Raw genomic sequence first — 15,496 nt, 5'->3', positions numbered from 1 at the left:
CCTTCTAGCTCTGAATGTAGCTAAGTCACTACATACAAATATGCTAATTGGTACTCAAGCTGACTTAATTCTAGGCACATGGTATGTTTTTTTTTGTTTTGTTTTGTTTTGTTTTTTTTTAGGTATATCAATTTTATTAATTTTTTCAGAGAGCCAGCTCCTGGTTTCTTTGATCGGTTCTATTGTTTTTAAAGTTTGTATATCATTTATTTCTGCTCTAATCTTATTTACTTCCTTCTGTTGGCTCTAGGCTTTGTTTGTTCTTTTTCTAGCTCCTTTAGGTATAAGATTAAATTGTTTATTGAGTTTTTTCTTCCTTGAGGTAGGCCTATATTGCTATGTACTTCCCTCTTAGGACTGCTTTTGCTGCATCCCAAAGGTTTTGGACTGTTGTGTTTTCATTTCTTTTCCTGTTTTTAAAAATTTCTTCTTTGATTTCCTGGTTGACCTATTCACTGTTTAGGAGCCATGTTGTTTAGCCTCCCTGTATTTGTGGTGTTTCCAAATTTTTTTCTTGTGGTTATAGTCTTTAGAAAAGGTGCATGGTGGGATTTCAGTTTTATTGTGTTTGTTGAGATATGTTTTGTGACATAATATATGATCTATTCTGGAGAATATTCCATGTGTATTTGAAAACAATATATATTCTGTGCTTTAAGATGTAGTGTTCTGAATATGTCTGTTAAATCCATCTGTTCTAGTGTGTCATTCAAGGCCATTGTTCCCTTGTTGATTTTCAGTTTAAATGATCTGTCTATTGTTAAGAGGGATTTAAAGTCCCCTATTGTTACTGTAATATTATCCTTTAGTTCCTTTATGTTAGTTATTAATTGTTTTGTATATATGGGTACTCCCATGTTGGGTGCATAAATAATTACAATTGTTATAGCTTCTTATTGTTATAGCTTCTTATCCCCTTAATGATTATATAATACCCTCGTCTTTTTTTTTTAACAGTCTTTGTTTTAAAGTCCAGTTTGCCTGATAAAAGTATTGTTACTATGGCTTTCTTTTGAGATTCATTTGTGTGATGAATGTTTTTCCACCTCTCACTTTCAACTGCAGATATCTTTAGGACTAAAATGGGTCTCATATAGGCAGCATGTAGATGGGTGTTGTTTTGTAATTATTTTTTAAAGTAATTATTGATAGATATATATTTATTGTAATTTTACTACTTGTTTTGTTGTTTCTGGAGATTTTCTCTGATCCTTTCTTGTCTTTGTCACTTCTGATCTCTCCTTTGTGCTCAAAGAGTTCCCTTTAATATTTCCTGCAGGGCTGGTTTAGTGGTCATGAATTCCTTTAGTTTTTGTTTGTCTGCAAAACTCTACCTCTCCTATTTTGAATTATAGCCTTGCTGGATAGGTATTCTTGGCTACAGATTTTTCTTATGCAGCACAATAAACATACCATGTCATTCCCTTCTGACTTGCCAAGTTTCTGTTGAGAAATCTCAGCTAGCCTTATGGGTTTTTCCTTGTAAGTAAAGGACTTTTTTGTCTTGCTGCTTTTGAAATTTTTTACTTTTCACTATATTTTCCAAATTTAAATATAATATGTGTTGGTGTTGACCTGCTTTTGTTGATTTTGATGGGAGTTCTCAGTGCTTCCTGGGTCTAGATGTCTGTTTCCTTCCCCAGATTAGGGAAGTTTTCTGCTATTGTTTCTGGAAATAAATTTTCTTCCCCCTCTTCTCTCTCTTCTTGGACTCCTATAACACGAATGTTGTTATGTTTGATGGAGTCACTGAGTTCCCTAACTCAATTCTTGTGTTCCATAATTACTCTTTCTCTCTTTTGTTCAGGTTCATTATTTTTCATTATTTTGTCTTCTAGGTCACTAATTTGTTCCTTTTCTTCTTCCAGCATGCTGTTGATTGGATCAGGCCTATTTCCAATCTCTTTTATTGTATCTTCATCTCTGATTTTTTTTTTTTTAATTCTTCTATCTCTGTGCTAAGGCTGTCACTGATGTGTTCCATTCTTTTCTGAGGTGCAGTGAGTGTCTTATAATCATTGCTTTAAATTCTTCATCAGGCATGTTACTTATATCTGCTTTGTTTAGATCTCTATCCATGGCCTTATCTTGGTCTTTTATTTGGAATAAATTCCTCCATCTTGGCATTCTATGTAAGTCTCTGCCTTCTTCTGTGTTAGAAAAGCCAGTTATGTCTCCTGTTCCTGAAAGTATTGGCCTTATAAAGAAGAGACCATGTAGTGCCCAGGGCCTAGTACTTCAGGAAGTGTCTGTGTGGTTTGTGTACTCTGCTGTTGCGTTCTGGCTGTTCTGTCCTTTGAGTCACCTGCAGAGCCTCTCCTTTTCTTTTGTGGGCCATATTTCATCCCTTGCTTGAATGTGGCAAGTTCTAATTAGATATGCTCTGGTCTGCTTGTGAAATGAGACCTGTTACCACCTCTGCTGGAACTAAGGCCCTGCAAAACTCTCTGGTCAGGAGACATGGTATGGGCAGGGGTTTGTGCTGGTCTTCTGGGGGAAGGGCCTGCCAGGGTGGGTCTGAGGCAAGCTTGACTGAGAGGGGCAGTCCCACCAGAGCACAGCAGATTGGGGCTTGATGGAAGCAAATTAGGCAGCCAGTGCTAGTGCTGAGCTGTTTCAAACCCTCAGGTGTCTCTGAGTTCATGCTGAGGGGTAGGGAAGGAAATGGTGCCAGCCATCTCCTTTGTTTCCAGAGGTCTCTATGAACACTGCTTCTCAAGGAAGTGCTCGGAGAAGAGCGAATGATCTTCCCACTGGAGGTCCTAGGTGCTCTTCCAATCACTATTTCCATGATGCCTGCCCCTGGGATGTTTGCCTGCCTTCTCTCCAAGAGTAGTGCAGTTCCCCCGTGGGGTCTATCCCTATCATGCCATGCCTGCTGACCATTAAAACTCCAGGCTTTAAGCCCCCCACGGCTTGTAAGAAGTCACGAAATTCAGCCCCTCTTGTTTTCCAAGCCAGTGGTTATGGGGAAACATTCTTGTTCATTCCTCCATGTGCTCCTCTCTCACTCTTATTTACAACCATGGTTCCCTTTCCTGTGCAGTACCTGAAATCCATTTCTCCCCTAAACCATGTCCCTACACTTCCTATCTTCCTTGATGTGGATACATGATGTCCTTTTCAAAAAGCTGGGTTGAGGACATCTGGGGATATCAGTAGTATTTTCTACATTTCAGTTAATTCTCCCTTAAAGCCAGATATTTTTAGTTTAGTAGTTCACTAGTTGAGATTGATGGGTTCAGGCTTGAAGAGGTTCCATTGTAATGCCTATATTTAATTTAGTTCAGAATGCAGTTACTAAGTATCTTTTGTGTACTCAACTTTGTATTGTATTCTTTATCTTTAAATGAATGAAAGATCTGTTTTTTTTTTTTTCTTTTTCTTAAAAGATTTTATTTATTTGAGAGAGAGTGTGTGCATGAGCAAGCAAGGGAAGGGGGCAGAGATAGAAAGAGGGAGAGAGAATCCCAAGCAGACTCTGCTGAGCACGGAGCCTGATGTGGGGCTTGATCTCATGACTCTGGGATCAATACCTGAGCTGAAATTGAGAGTTTATGCCTACCCAGCTGAGACACCCAGGCTCTCCATGGTTTCTGTTATTTTGACAATTGTGCTGTTTTTAAAAATGTGTTCTGGAGCAGGTTACCTTAATTCAAAATATCTACAGAGAATAGATTTAATAATTATTCAAATTTTCAAGTATGATTTTCTCTACTTGTTTGATGTTTAATGGTTATTTTGGATCCAGAGTTTAAGAATTTTTCAGTAAGATTTAGCTCTTAAGCCTCTTGAACTTTTTAATGAGTCTCTGACTCAAAGACATAATGTTCATCATCAAGGGTACTGTTACTATTAGTGTTGTTTCCTCTTTTTATTTTTTTTTTTTAGATTTTATTTATTTATTCATGAGCATACACAGAGAGGAGAGAGAGAGGCAGAGACGCAGGCAGAGGGAGAAGCAGGCTCCATTCAGGGAACCCGACGTGGGACTCAATCCCGGGTCTCCAGGATCACGCCCTGGGCTGAAGGCGGCACTAAACCGCTGAGCCACCCAGGCTGCCCTGTTGTTTCCTCTTTTACAGCTCATATATCCCATTGTACAGTTAGCAGGATGAGCCATGTTGCCTGCATTTGCAGTTCTTGTCTGAGGGAAGAAAGCTCAGTGCATCCCTTCCCCTCAGTACTGTTATCATTTAATGTTCTCTTTTAAAAATTAACTATAAAACAGAGGCATGTGATTAGCTGTTGTAGTGATAACAAGAAATGAGATATTTCATTCTGTTTTAGCTCAGGGTCAGCCATATCAATGCCTGTCTTTTCTTTGTTTAAGATTCTCTTAGAAGCACAAGATATGGCAGTGAGAGACCACAATGTGGAATTCAGATCCAATTTATATATAGGTAAGATATTTAATATTCTTAGCATTGGAAAATGTCTTCCAATAGTGATGCCAAGTTCATTATCTAACAATAGTCTTTGATATCTAACTACTTAAGACTGGGTTTGCCAGTGAAAATTGCTGATAATAGCTTATTCTTCTGCCTTCAGCATGCTAATGTTAATCTGTTATAAATGGTAATAACCTCACTGCTTTATTGTTACCTGTTCTGTAATGCAAGTGAGATCATGGAACCTATTGCTAATAATTATTTAATAATGGATACCAAAATGATGGTACTTGGAGTAGTCCTTTAATCACAATAAAACTAAGAGGGAACAGAACTGATTTTTTTAAAATGAAGGAGGTAAATGAAGAATCACATGTTGACTTTAAAAAAAATCTATTTATAATGTGCCAAGCCAGGTGCCTAATCCATAAAGGTGTCCGAATTTAACCTTCCAATTACCAGAATGGAAAATCTGTTGAGTGGTAAAAGCCAAGACGCAGATGACCCAGATGTGTTTGTTTCCCTTTGTTATTACATTCTGAAGCATTATCTCAGGTTTTCTATGCTTGTTCTATATCAAATTAAATTAATGTAAGTGAAAATGCTTTGGGAAGCATGATGCTCCGTATAAATGTAAAGGATTTTTTTTTTCTAGAAAGAGATCAACGCTTATTACAAACCTCCCTTACCCCCTCCCAACACCACAGTCAAGTGGAACGGTAGGTGGAGTTACTGTTTTCCTTTCACTTCAGCAGCAATTACTCCTAACCTCAGCAGTTTTGTAATCAAACAAAGATGTTGATGTCGAAGCAAAATTTTCTCAATCTGCCAAACCTATGTATGAGAAGAACTGAAGATCTTTTAAACTCATGATACAGGGGACTGCTGCTTTCCAAATAGAGAAGAGGCCAAATCATTATGGGAGAAATCAGTTGTGCATTATGATTTTTCAACAATTAGAGTAAAAACAAATCATCCAAATTCTACTTTATCATATCACTTCAGTCCTAACTGGAGATACTTATTTTGGTTAAGTTAAAATCCTACCTCAGCTCACCTGGAATTGATGCTGGCAGCCACACCTACTCCTGAAATTCAAATGAGTTATGATTTTCAATTGAAATATCTTATTTTAAAGCTGAATCTTGTATAACTGATTATATTCTGATACATGCATAGATGCAGAGAGAAATCAAAATGGTATCTCAGAAGATGCAGGGCCATAGTAGTTACTCATAAGCTTTTTCTTCTGAGAGAAGTATGAATAAATAATGCTGGGAGGGCCCAGAATCATTGGAAGAGATAAAGTAGATGAAGAACAAGACCATTTGCTTTAAACCTCTTGGTGACCTTTCCTTTTTTTAAGACTGAATATCAAATCCAATTTAATTAATTTTATTCATTTTCATAAGAATAGGATTTTCTTAGCTGACAGACAAAACTTTGTAATGGAATTCAGATACAAATGAAATAGAATTTGTCTTTAAATCCTTTTCAGTAATTTTAGTAAAGTGAGAACGGGTGAGGAGCTTTATCCTGTCTTCCCAAATGAAGGAGCAAAGTCCAATGTTGCCATTGAGCAAAAATAAAATTAACCAATCCTTATGCACATTTCTGCTGAAAAATCTCTACTGCACCTGCACCCTTTTTTCATCCAGTTCTGTGTAAAAATCTCTTTTCTTGAGTAGGGCTAATAAGTTTGGATTTGTCTTATGATTATAAAAGCTCATTTGCTAAATATTTTGCTGCCAAATTCTTTTATGAAGAGTAAAAAAAAGATGAATACCCTCAGGAAGATGAAGTATCTTACCATCACATGTCAGACATTTATCCCTGTATTTGCCAAAGTTCCCTGATATGGGGTGCCTGGATGGCTCAGTGGTTGAGCGTCTATTTTCTGCCCAGGGCCTGATCCTGGGGTCCCGGGATCGAGTCCCACATCAGGCTCCCTGCATGGAGCCTGCTTCTCTCTCTGCCTGTGTGTCTGCCTCTCTCTGTGTTTCTCATGAATAAATAAATAAAATCTTAAAAAAAACAAAAAACAAAACCAAAGTTTCCTGATAATCATTTGAGATTATTAAAAATACAGATTCCCAGAACCCACCACAGACCCACTGGATCTGAAACCTCAAGGGAGAGGCCTGGGGAGCTGTTTAATAAATATCCCAGTGATTCTTACCTATAAAATATGAGAAACTCCTTTTCCTCCTTGTATTCATGGAAAAGACCTAGACTAGACATTTCATTCCATAGATTAATGTCTTTTAGAGTTTTGAAAGACTAGTCACATGTTGGCTACAATTTTGGCCCAGCAGTGGCTCCTCAGTCTCTTACATAAGTATGGGCATTTCAAGGGAAGTACTTTTTTTGGTAGCATATGTTCTCATTATAAGGTAATTCCTTCAAATGCCTGTCATCAGTCTAAAGCTAATACCTGGTGTTGCATGACCACAGATTTTGAAAATTCATTTCCTTTTCAAACTTATAATGATGACTAATGGCACTGTGAATAGACCTTAACAAGTGGACATGGACTAATAAAATGTCACTGCTTAGTGATTCATGGCATCTAAAGTGATTCACTTTAGAGAATGTGATTGACTGACTTTGTAAATCAGTCTTCTGGGCTAAGAGTGATGAAGAGAGAAGAGGGTTTCCAATTTTAAAATATCAGGATTCACATTTCCCTAAATACCAGTAATAGGAAATATTGACAATATTTTTAATATTCTTCATACCTGTTGGGTATCATCTTTAGATGAGCACCATCTTGGGCATACTTTACACTGTTCTCATTTTTGAGATATCTTAATGTTTTTTCTTTGATTCAGAAAGTATTTGAGTACCTTCCATGTGCATACTGCCCACGTAGTTAGGGATGGTATATCTTATTAAAGCAATGTAAAACATTTAGCACACATAGTTTTGTTCTTTGACAGCAGTAGTCCTTTAGAAATATACATAAATTGTTTTTTTCTGAGTGGGAACAAACCATATACATTATTAATACTGTATGTACTTGGAAAACTTTGAAACTTATTTTAGAATTTGAGCAAATTTACCAGGTAGCTATATTGGAAGAAAATGATATTAATTAGTAGAGGTTGTATTTCAAAATCATTTCTGTTCCTTGTTGAACGTAAACTTTGGGGGCAATACAAAAGACCTAATTGGTTGAGGAAATGACTTTTACAGGTTAAACGTGAACACTTATACAAGATAGTATATAGTTTGGGACCAAAAAGAGTAATATGTGTAAATAGGAATAGAGAAGAGGATGTTAGTATTGGTTAGAAAAGTCATGTAATTTTTCTAGAACAATTTGGCTTTTGAAGATAGGTGTCTGGGTATCCAAAAGAGTGTCCAGGAAGAAAGGTTTTCAGAGTGGAGTAACCACATGAGCTAGGGCACATAGGTTGGAATGAGCAGTGATTGTGTGGTCCAGTGAGTGAAATAGTTGAAGGAAGCAGAGAGTTGACCTTGAGCAGATAAAACTGAAAGGGTGGATTGGGCCTAGATCCAGAGGGCTGAACAGGACGGGCTGTGGAATTTGGTTTTCATATTGAAGAGGAACCACAGGAAGTTTTGGGGTAAGAGATTTATGTTATTAAGGCAGTGTTTTAAGACTATTAACTATAAAGCAATGGTTTTGAGATTGTGCTGTGGGGTCTCCAAGGGTGAGGCATAGGGCAAACAGAAGAGCTCCTTGATATCTGGGTCACTGCTGCAGCCTTGGAGCCCAGGATGGAGCCTGGCACCTCACAGGAACTCAGATATAGTTTGTGAGTGAATGAATGGGACAGTTTTGGATCTCTCCCTACTCGTATTTCAATTAGAACAGATGATTCTATACAAAAGCAGTTAAAATCCCTAACATACAGAATTAGTGTGAGAGACTGAGGAGGAGAGACCAGAAACCAGTTTGGAATCTATAATCCTCTAAGTCCTGATTTCATTCAAACCTCATAGTGGCTATGTTGCATATTCCCATTACAGTGTATTAAAGAATTCTGGTGTTTCAGAATAATTAATGTTTTTGTTTTGACATAAAAAATGTGGTATTATGTGCCACAAGATAGGCAGATGGTATTTTATGGCTTTAGGATGAAATCATGACTAGCATTTGGCAGATATTGACATTTGCTCTTACGTGTTTGGGGGAGATGGAAAATGGTAGTTAACATTGACCCTGAGAGGCAGATCATTGTGCTTGGATAGGTTATGTAGTACGGCATAGTTAGCTAATTCAGATACTGTTTTCACTGGAGTAGTGTTCCTTTTCCTCAAAGTATTTGGAAATGGGTGCTCAAGTGGAATAGAGTTGCAGTTTTGGATAGAAGCAGCCACTGTGTTTGTAAAATGCCTTTTAGAAGATTTCTCCACTTTTCCTAGTGTCATTGTGTTTATTTGTAGGTTTCCTCCTGACAGATGGATCTAGAGGAATTAGTGGTACTTCATTCTAAAGTGATTTGTGTAATTTGGCTTTCTCTTTGGAAATCTTAAACACATTTCTTTAGTGCCCAATGATGAAGTTGGTATAAGGACAGTAGTTCTTTCCTTATCTCCCGGAGGCCCTAGGCAGTTTTCTTAATCACTTTCATCCTTCACTTTCTCTCTGGCCAAGCTAGGATGTTTATGCTGAAACTCATTTCATGAGAGGACTGTAGTTAGAGGGTTGTCCGCGGTATACTTTGATGCAGTCCTTATATTTATAAAGTTACGTCACAGTAAGAATGCAGTAAGAAGGGTGAGTATTGAAGTGGATTAATTTGATATGTCTTCTGTAGGTTTTGGCTTTTAAAAAAAATGTATTTATTTTTTTACATTTTTTAAAAATTTAAATTCAATTTGCCAACATATAGTATAACAAACACCCAGTGCTCATCCCATCAATTGCCCTCCTCATTTCCCATCAACCAGTTATCCCATCCCCCACCCATAGGTTTTGGCTTTTTATTTATTTATTTAAATTAAATTAAATTAAATTTTAAAAAGATTTTATTCATTCATGAAAGAGAGAGGCAGAGACATAGGCAGAGAGAGAAGCAGGCTCTGTGTAGGGAGCCCGATGTGGGACTCAATCCCAGGACTCCAGGATCACGTGCTGGGCTGAATGGAGGCACTCAACCACTGAGCTACCCAGGTGTCCCAAGGTTTTGGCTTTTTAAAGGGCTTATTAAATTAACTCAAGGAGTAACTGACTAAAATTCAGAAAATAGTAGAAAGTGGTTACTCCTCTGATTTACTGTGGGTAAAAACTGGTGAAAAGATTTCTTCTTAACTAGTATTTGAAAAATTTCTTTAAATTTACAAAGTCAGACATTGACGTGCAAAAAATTAGGGAGGGGAGAAGAGGGAGCTCTTGTGATGTGGGAGTTCCTAAAATTGACCACAAAACAGAATTACTGGGGGAGGGGGATTGGTGTTGGTTCAGAATGTAATTTCCAAGACCCACCCCAATATAGTAAATTAGAATCTCCAGAGATGGAGTCTTGGCATCTGCATTTAAAATATGTTCCGTGGGTTAGTCTGATGTACCAGAGGACCAGCATTTAGGAATCTTTGGTTCCAGGGGCTTCTCACCACAGTTAGAATGAAATGAAAATTCTTTACTTCGGCCTTCAGGACTCTCAGTAACGGTGCCTTCACCACTGGTCTCCTTCCCTGTTTGTACTACTTTTTGCCTTGTTTACTGTGCTTCAGCAGGCTGATCTTTTTTCTGTTTCTAAAACAAGCCAGCACACTGATCAGAACGGCTAAAATTAACAAGTCAGGAAACAACAGATGGTGAGGATGCAGAGAAAGGGGAACCCTCTTACACTCTTCATGGGAATGTAAGGTGGTGCAGCCACTCTGGAAAGCAGTATGGAGGTTGAAAAGTTGAAAATAGAACTGCCCTATGACCTAAGAATTGCACTACTAGGTGTTTACCCCAAAGTTACGAATGTAATGGTCCGAAGGGGCACATGTACCCCATTGTTTATAGAAGCAATGTCCACAATAGCCAAAATATAGAAAAAGCCCAGATGTCCATTGATAGATAAATGGATAAAGAAGATGTGGTGTACACACACACACATACACACATTACACATATTAATCAGCCATCAAAAAATTGAAATCTTACTATTTGCAATGACATAATGGAACTAGAGTGTATCATGCTAAACAAAACAAATCAGAGAAAGACTAATCCCATATGATTTCACTCATGTGTAATTTAAGAAACAAAACAGATGAACATAGGGGAAGAGAAGGAAAAATAAGATGAAAACAGGGAGGGTAACAGTCCATAAGAGACTCTTAACTCTAGAGAGCAAGCTGAGGGTCATTGGAGGGGAGGTTAGTAGGAGATGGGGTAACTAGGGGATGGGCATTAAGGAGGGCATGTGATGTAATGAGCACTGGGTGTTATATGCAACTGATGAATCACTAAATTCTACCTCTGAAACCAGTGATAACAGTATATGTTAAGTTGAATTTAAATAAAAAATAAAACAAGCCAAGCACATTCCCACCATTGGGTCTTTGCACTTGCTTTTACCTCTCCTTGGAGTACCGTGCCCCTAGATATTTGCATAGATGATTCATTCTGGTCTTGGATCAAATATCTCTTCCTCAATGATGCCTCTTGACACCGTCCAGTCTGAAGTTGCCCCCAGCACCCCATCAGTCTCTATCACATCACTGTTTTTTTATTTATTTATTTATTTATTTTTTAAATTTATTTATGATAGTCACAGAGAGAGAGAGAGAGGCAGAGACACAGGCAGAGGGAGAAGCAGGCTCCATGCACCGGGAGCCCGACGGATTCGATCCCGGGTCTCCAGGATCGCGCCCTGGGCCAAAGACAGGCGCTAAACCGCTGCGCCACCCAGGGATCCCTATCACATCACTGTTTTTATTCACTGTACTTGTCACTAACTGGAATGATCATGTTTATTTTCTTTCTCTAGAATGCTGCATGAAGGCAGGGCCCTTGCTAGTCTTGTTCACTCTTATCCAACACCTAGGATAGAGGTCCTTAATAAGTACTCAAGAGATACCTATTTTGAGACAAATCTCCTCACACCACCAAATGAACTCATGTGGCCTTAGAATCCAGTTAAGGAAAGGACAAAAATTGCCCAGGTGATTGAGCTATAGTCTTGTGGATGTAATCATTTCCTGTAACTCTCTTTGTCTTCCCTGTCTAGCTGAATCGACTTCAGGGCGAGGCCAGTACCTGAAACGCATCCGATACCATGGCAGAGGACGCTTTGGGATCATGGAGAAGGTTTATTGCCATTACTTTGTGAAGTTGGTGGAAGGCCCCCCGCCTCCACCTGAGGCACGGAAGACAGCAGTCACCCATGCCAAAGAGTATATTCAGGAGCTCCGCAACCGGACCATTATTCACACTCTGTGATGGGGGATTCAGACTCTACAGTGTATATATTTTGCCATTTATTTCTTAAAAACAAACAGATTAAAGATAAATGCTTTTTATGACTTGTCATTGAGTTATTGCAATATGAAGTATAATTGCTTGTTTTATATGAATATGTATAAGGCTTTGCCCATCTTTTTTGAGCCTCTGGGTATATTTGTGCATTTGCAACTTGGAAGGGGAAATCAGCTTTAAACAGTAACACTACAATTCAGAAGGCTTTTTTGAATACCTTTGGAAGGGAATGTTAACTTTCCAAAAGCAGGTGGCAGTTTTGATACTGGACTTGAGTAGAATGTTACAGAATAAGAAATACAGAATAAGTTATACAGAATAACACTTATTCTTATGCAGAATAAGTTCTTGTTTTACTTGATCTTCTCGGGACTGGGGAGGAGGTGGTGGAGGAGAGCATAGCTACATGTATTTTAGGGCATTCTGTAGTTCTGTTTCTACTTTCACTGTTGGCATAGGCCGGTGGGCAAGACATTATTATATTTTCCTTTACTGCTTTAGCAGTGACTTGAAATTACAGAAGTTTATTAGATACATTAATCTAGAACTCCAAGAACCCTCTGAGAAAGTTTTCTTCTAGTTAAATAAAGACTGTTTTCATGTCTCCTTCCAACAATGCTTTCTATTGCTTGGTTATCTTGTTGAGGATTGATTCATTTTTCAGAGTAAATTCAATTACCTAGAGAAGAATTGAACCAGTCTGAGCATTGCATTCTAAAATAAGGCAGTAGGTGGCACTCATTTACCTCTTATTAACAGAAAATTGTTAGTATTAAGTTGGAGTGTTCAGCACTACCTGGCTGTCATTGATACAAGTGTTTTCACTTACAAGAAGCCCTTGGTCCACACCCCTAGTCCAATGCTACTCAAACTTTGGTATACAGAGGAGGACCGTGGGGTACTTGCTTATTATTCCAGTCTTCTGGGTCTCTCCCACATGACTCTGATTCACGGGGTCTTGTGAGGGTGAGTTTCAGAAGTCTATATTTAAAAAAAACAACAACAAGGACTTCTGGATGATTTTGTTTGTATGGAACCGCACTTGAGAATACTCCTCTAGTCTGAAGAATGTGGTTATAGTGCCATGTTTTAAGATGGCATTAATGATTGCTACTATTTACTGGAACCTCATTATTTGCCGAGCTCTGTGCTAGTATTTTTCATAACTCTTCATAGTATCCTGCAAACCAAAGGTATTATTTTGTCACTTTATAAAGGAAGAAACTAAAGCACACAGAATTCAAATAACTATTTCAGTGTTACACAGAGTATAAAAATATTGGAGTGATGATTTTTTTTTTTTAAAGATTTTATTTATTCATGAGAATACACAGGAGAGAGAGAGAGAGGCAGAGACACAAGCAGGCTCCATGCAGGGGCCCGCCATGGGACTCAATTCTGGGTCTCCAGGATCACACCCTGGGCTGAAGGCAGCAGTAAACTGCTGAGCCACTTGGGCTGCCCTGGAGCAATGATTTAAAGTAGGTTTCTAAAGTACCTGGTTCTGTCTACCTAATGAATATACAGGTGGGTTTTTGTGCTTCTCCAGTTAACCTGTGGCGTGGTTGAGAAGACAAAGGGCTCAGTGGAATAAACCACTAAGGCTTAGGACAGATTCATTCTGGGTCCTAAGGTACTGTGGCATGGATTCATGGAAATAGTATTATTTGGAGTGGTAAAATCTTCATTCTAGTCCTTGAATACTCACTAACCAGTAAGAAGACTATGAGCAGGTCCCTTCCTTCCCTGGCCTCTATTTTGTTCATCTATAAAACAAGAGGTTCATTGTTTCTTTTAGACCACCTTCCGAATCACTTGAAGAGTTGGTTAAAAAATGCAAATTCCTGGGTGGTACTCTCACACTAAGTGAATCTGAATCTGAGGTGAACACTTGAACAAATGCACCAGTGATGTGCATACTGGAGAATCACTGGACTAGAGGGTCTTTGTGCTCTCTCAGTGCAGATGTTCCGTGATTCTTAGCCCAGGAGTTCTGAATTCCTCAGGCATGATGCAAGCCAAGTGGTGACGTGGACTCCATAACTATTTTCAAAGAGTTAAGGGCTAAACAGACCTTGGATTCTAATGAAGGAAATTTGCTGTGATCTAAGGTGAAGCTTTCATCTGGAAATGCTTCTGATGTGTTAAAATGTGTAATAGTGAATGTACAGCTCTGTGTATCTAGCACTGTCTTAAGCACTCTATGTACATCATCTCAGTGAATCTTCCCCATTGTGCTGGTGCAGTATATACATCTGATTAGTTTCCATGGTTGAGTGCATTTTCTGACATAAATGAACATTTTGGTTCTTAAAGTTTCACTTTACATGTTCAGAAACAATTATCTGTTAATTATTATTTTTGAAGTAGGCTCTGTGTCCAATGTGTGGCTTGAACTCATGACTCCGAGATCCAAGAGTTGCATGCTCTACAACTGAGACAGCCAGGCACCCCTGTTAATTATTTTTAATGGCAATTTCTGAATGCTTGTCATTTCCTTCTTCATCAGATAATGATAGACTTAAACTTTTTTTTTTTTTTTTTGCTGAAGTGTAGCATATTCAGAAAGTGCACTAATTACTAGTGTATAGCCCAATAAATGATCCGCTGGTGAACATGCTCAAGTAACCCAGTGGATAGCACATGATAGCAGTCCTGAAGTCCCCTTCCTGCCCCCTCCCAGTCACTACCCTCCTTCCTTCCCCCAAGGTAACCATCATCCTGACTTACAGCATGATAGATTTTTAAAAAGTGATTAGCTTTTGGATTTTTTTTTAATAATTTGTTGAGCAGCCATTATCTGCCTGGTGCTGAGGAATTAAGCAGTGGAAGAGGAAACAGCCCTGCCCTATGGAGCTCACACTGATGGGAAAAGACTGACTGTTAAGTCAGTGATTGCAAGGGTTTACCATGCTGACTGTTAGGGAGGTGGAGGGATGAGGCTATGTAGGCAGACATTCAAGGTGCCCTGAAAAACGGGAAGTTTATGTCCTTAAAGAGATACAGTGAGGGGAAAGAGTAAAAACAACAAACATTATACAGAAAGAATTGTGTTAGAATGCCAACTTGGGTTCTATTTTTAACAGTATGAACATGAGGACCATTTCATCCTTCCACAAGTTAAGATGGATGTGGGATGTGGATGGAGAATATACTGTCTTTGGAGCTGACTCAAATCTACCAAACCTTATAAGGCTCCAGCTAAACTCAAGGGGAAAGGCATGTGAATTGTACTGCAAACATTATAAAACAAAATGGGTGAGTTTTTCCTGTAAGCAATTAAAAATCGTAAACTTTATTCTTTCAATTTTAATACAGAGGTTGTAATAATGATTTTAATTGATTAAGACTAGCTCAGTAACATATATAGGTTTAAAATAGGAAATTTTTTTTTGGAGTAGATGAGCTTCCAGACACATTCCAAAGCAGGAGAAAGTTGCATAGGTGACGTTATTAACACTTCTGGATTGGGCTTCTTTTTGTATGTCTCTGTCTCTGATATAACTGTCTGGAGTTAGGTCTCTATAAGAGGTTTCTTATTTTTAAGTCAAACCAGCCTATTGTGAATTCTGTTATATATGTAACATCAGAAATATCTGTTAATGGAATTGCAAATACATTGGATGGAAGAGAAGAAATATCTGTAGGTGAATCACTTGTG

General features: G+C 38.3%; 1 protein-coding gene across 3 annotated transcripts in view; it reads left to right on the top strand.

The window, feature by feature from the left end:
• Nucleotides 1-11,882, top strand: part of MRPL22 (mitochondrial ribosomal protein L22) — a 37,650-nt gene extending 25,768 nt beyond the window's left edge. For all 3 annotated transcript variants that reach the window (XM_077895755.1, XM_077895754.1, XM_077895756.1), the window contains 2 exons: nucleotides 4,334-4,403; nucleotides 11,588-11,882. In XM_077895755.1, the coding sequence (XP_077751881.1) occupies nucleotides 4,334-4,403; nucleotides 11,588-11,799 (282 nt within the window). In that variant the 3' untranslated portion in view covers nucleotides 11,800-11,882. The remainder of the gene's footprint in view (nucleotides 1-4,333; nucleotides 4,404-11,587) is intronic.
• The last annotated feature ends 3,614 nt before the right edge of the window (nucleotides 11,883-15,496 follow it).

The sequence above is a fragment of the Canis aureus genome, chromosome 4 (genome assembly GCF_053574225.1).
Source record: "Canis aureus isolate CA01 chromosome 4, VMU_Caureus_v.1.0, whole genome shotgun sequence".
Classification (NCBI taxonomy): Eukaryota; Metazoa; Chordata; class Mammalia; order Carnivora; family Canidae; genus Canis; species Canis aureus.
This window is presented reverse-complemented; position numbering and strand designations above follow the sequence as displayed.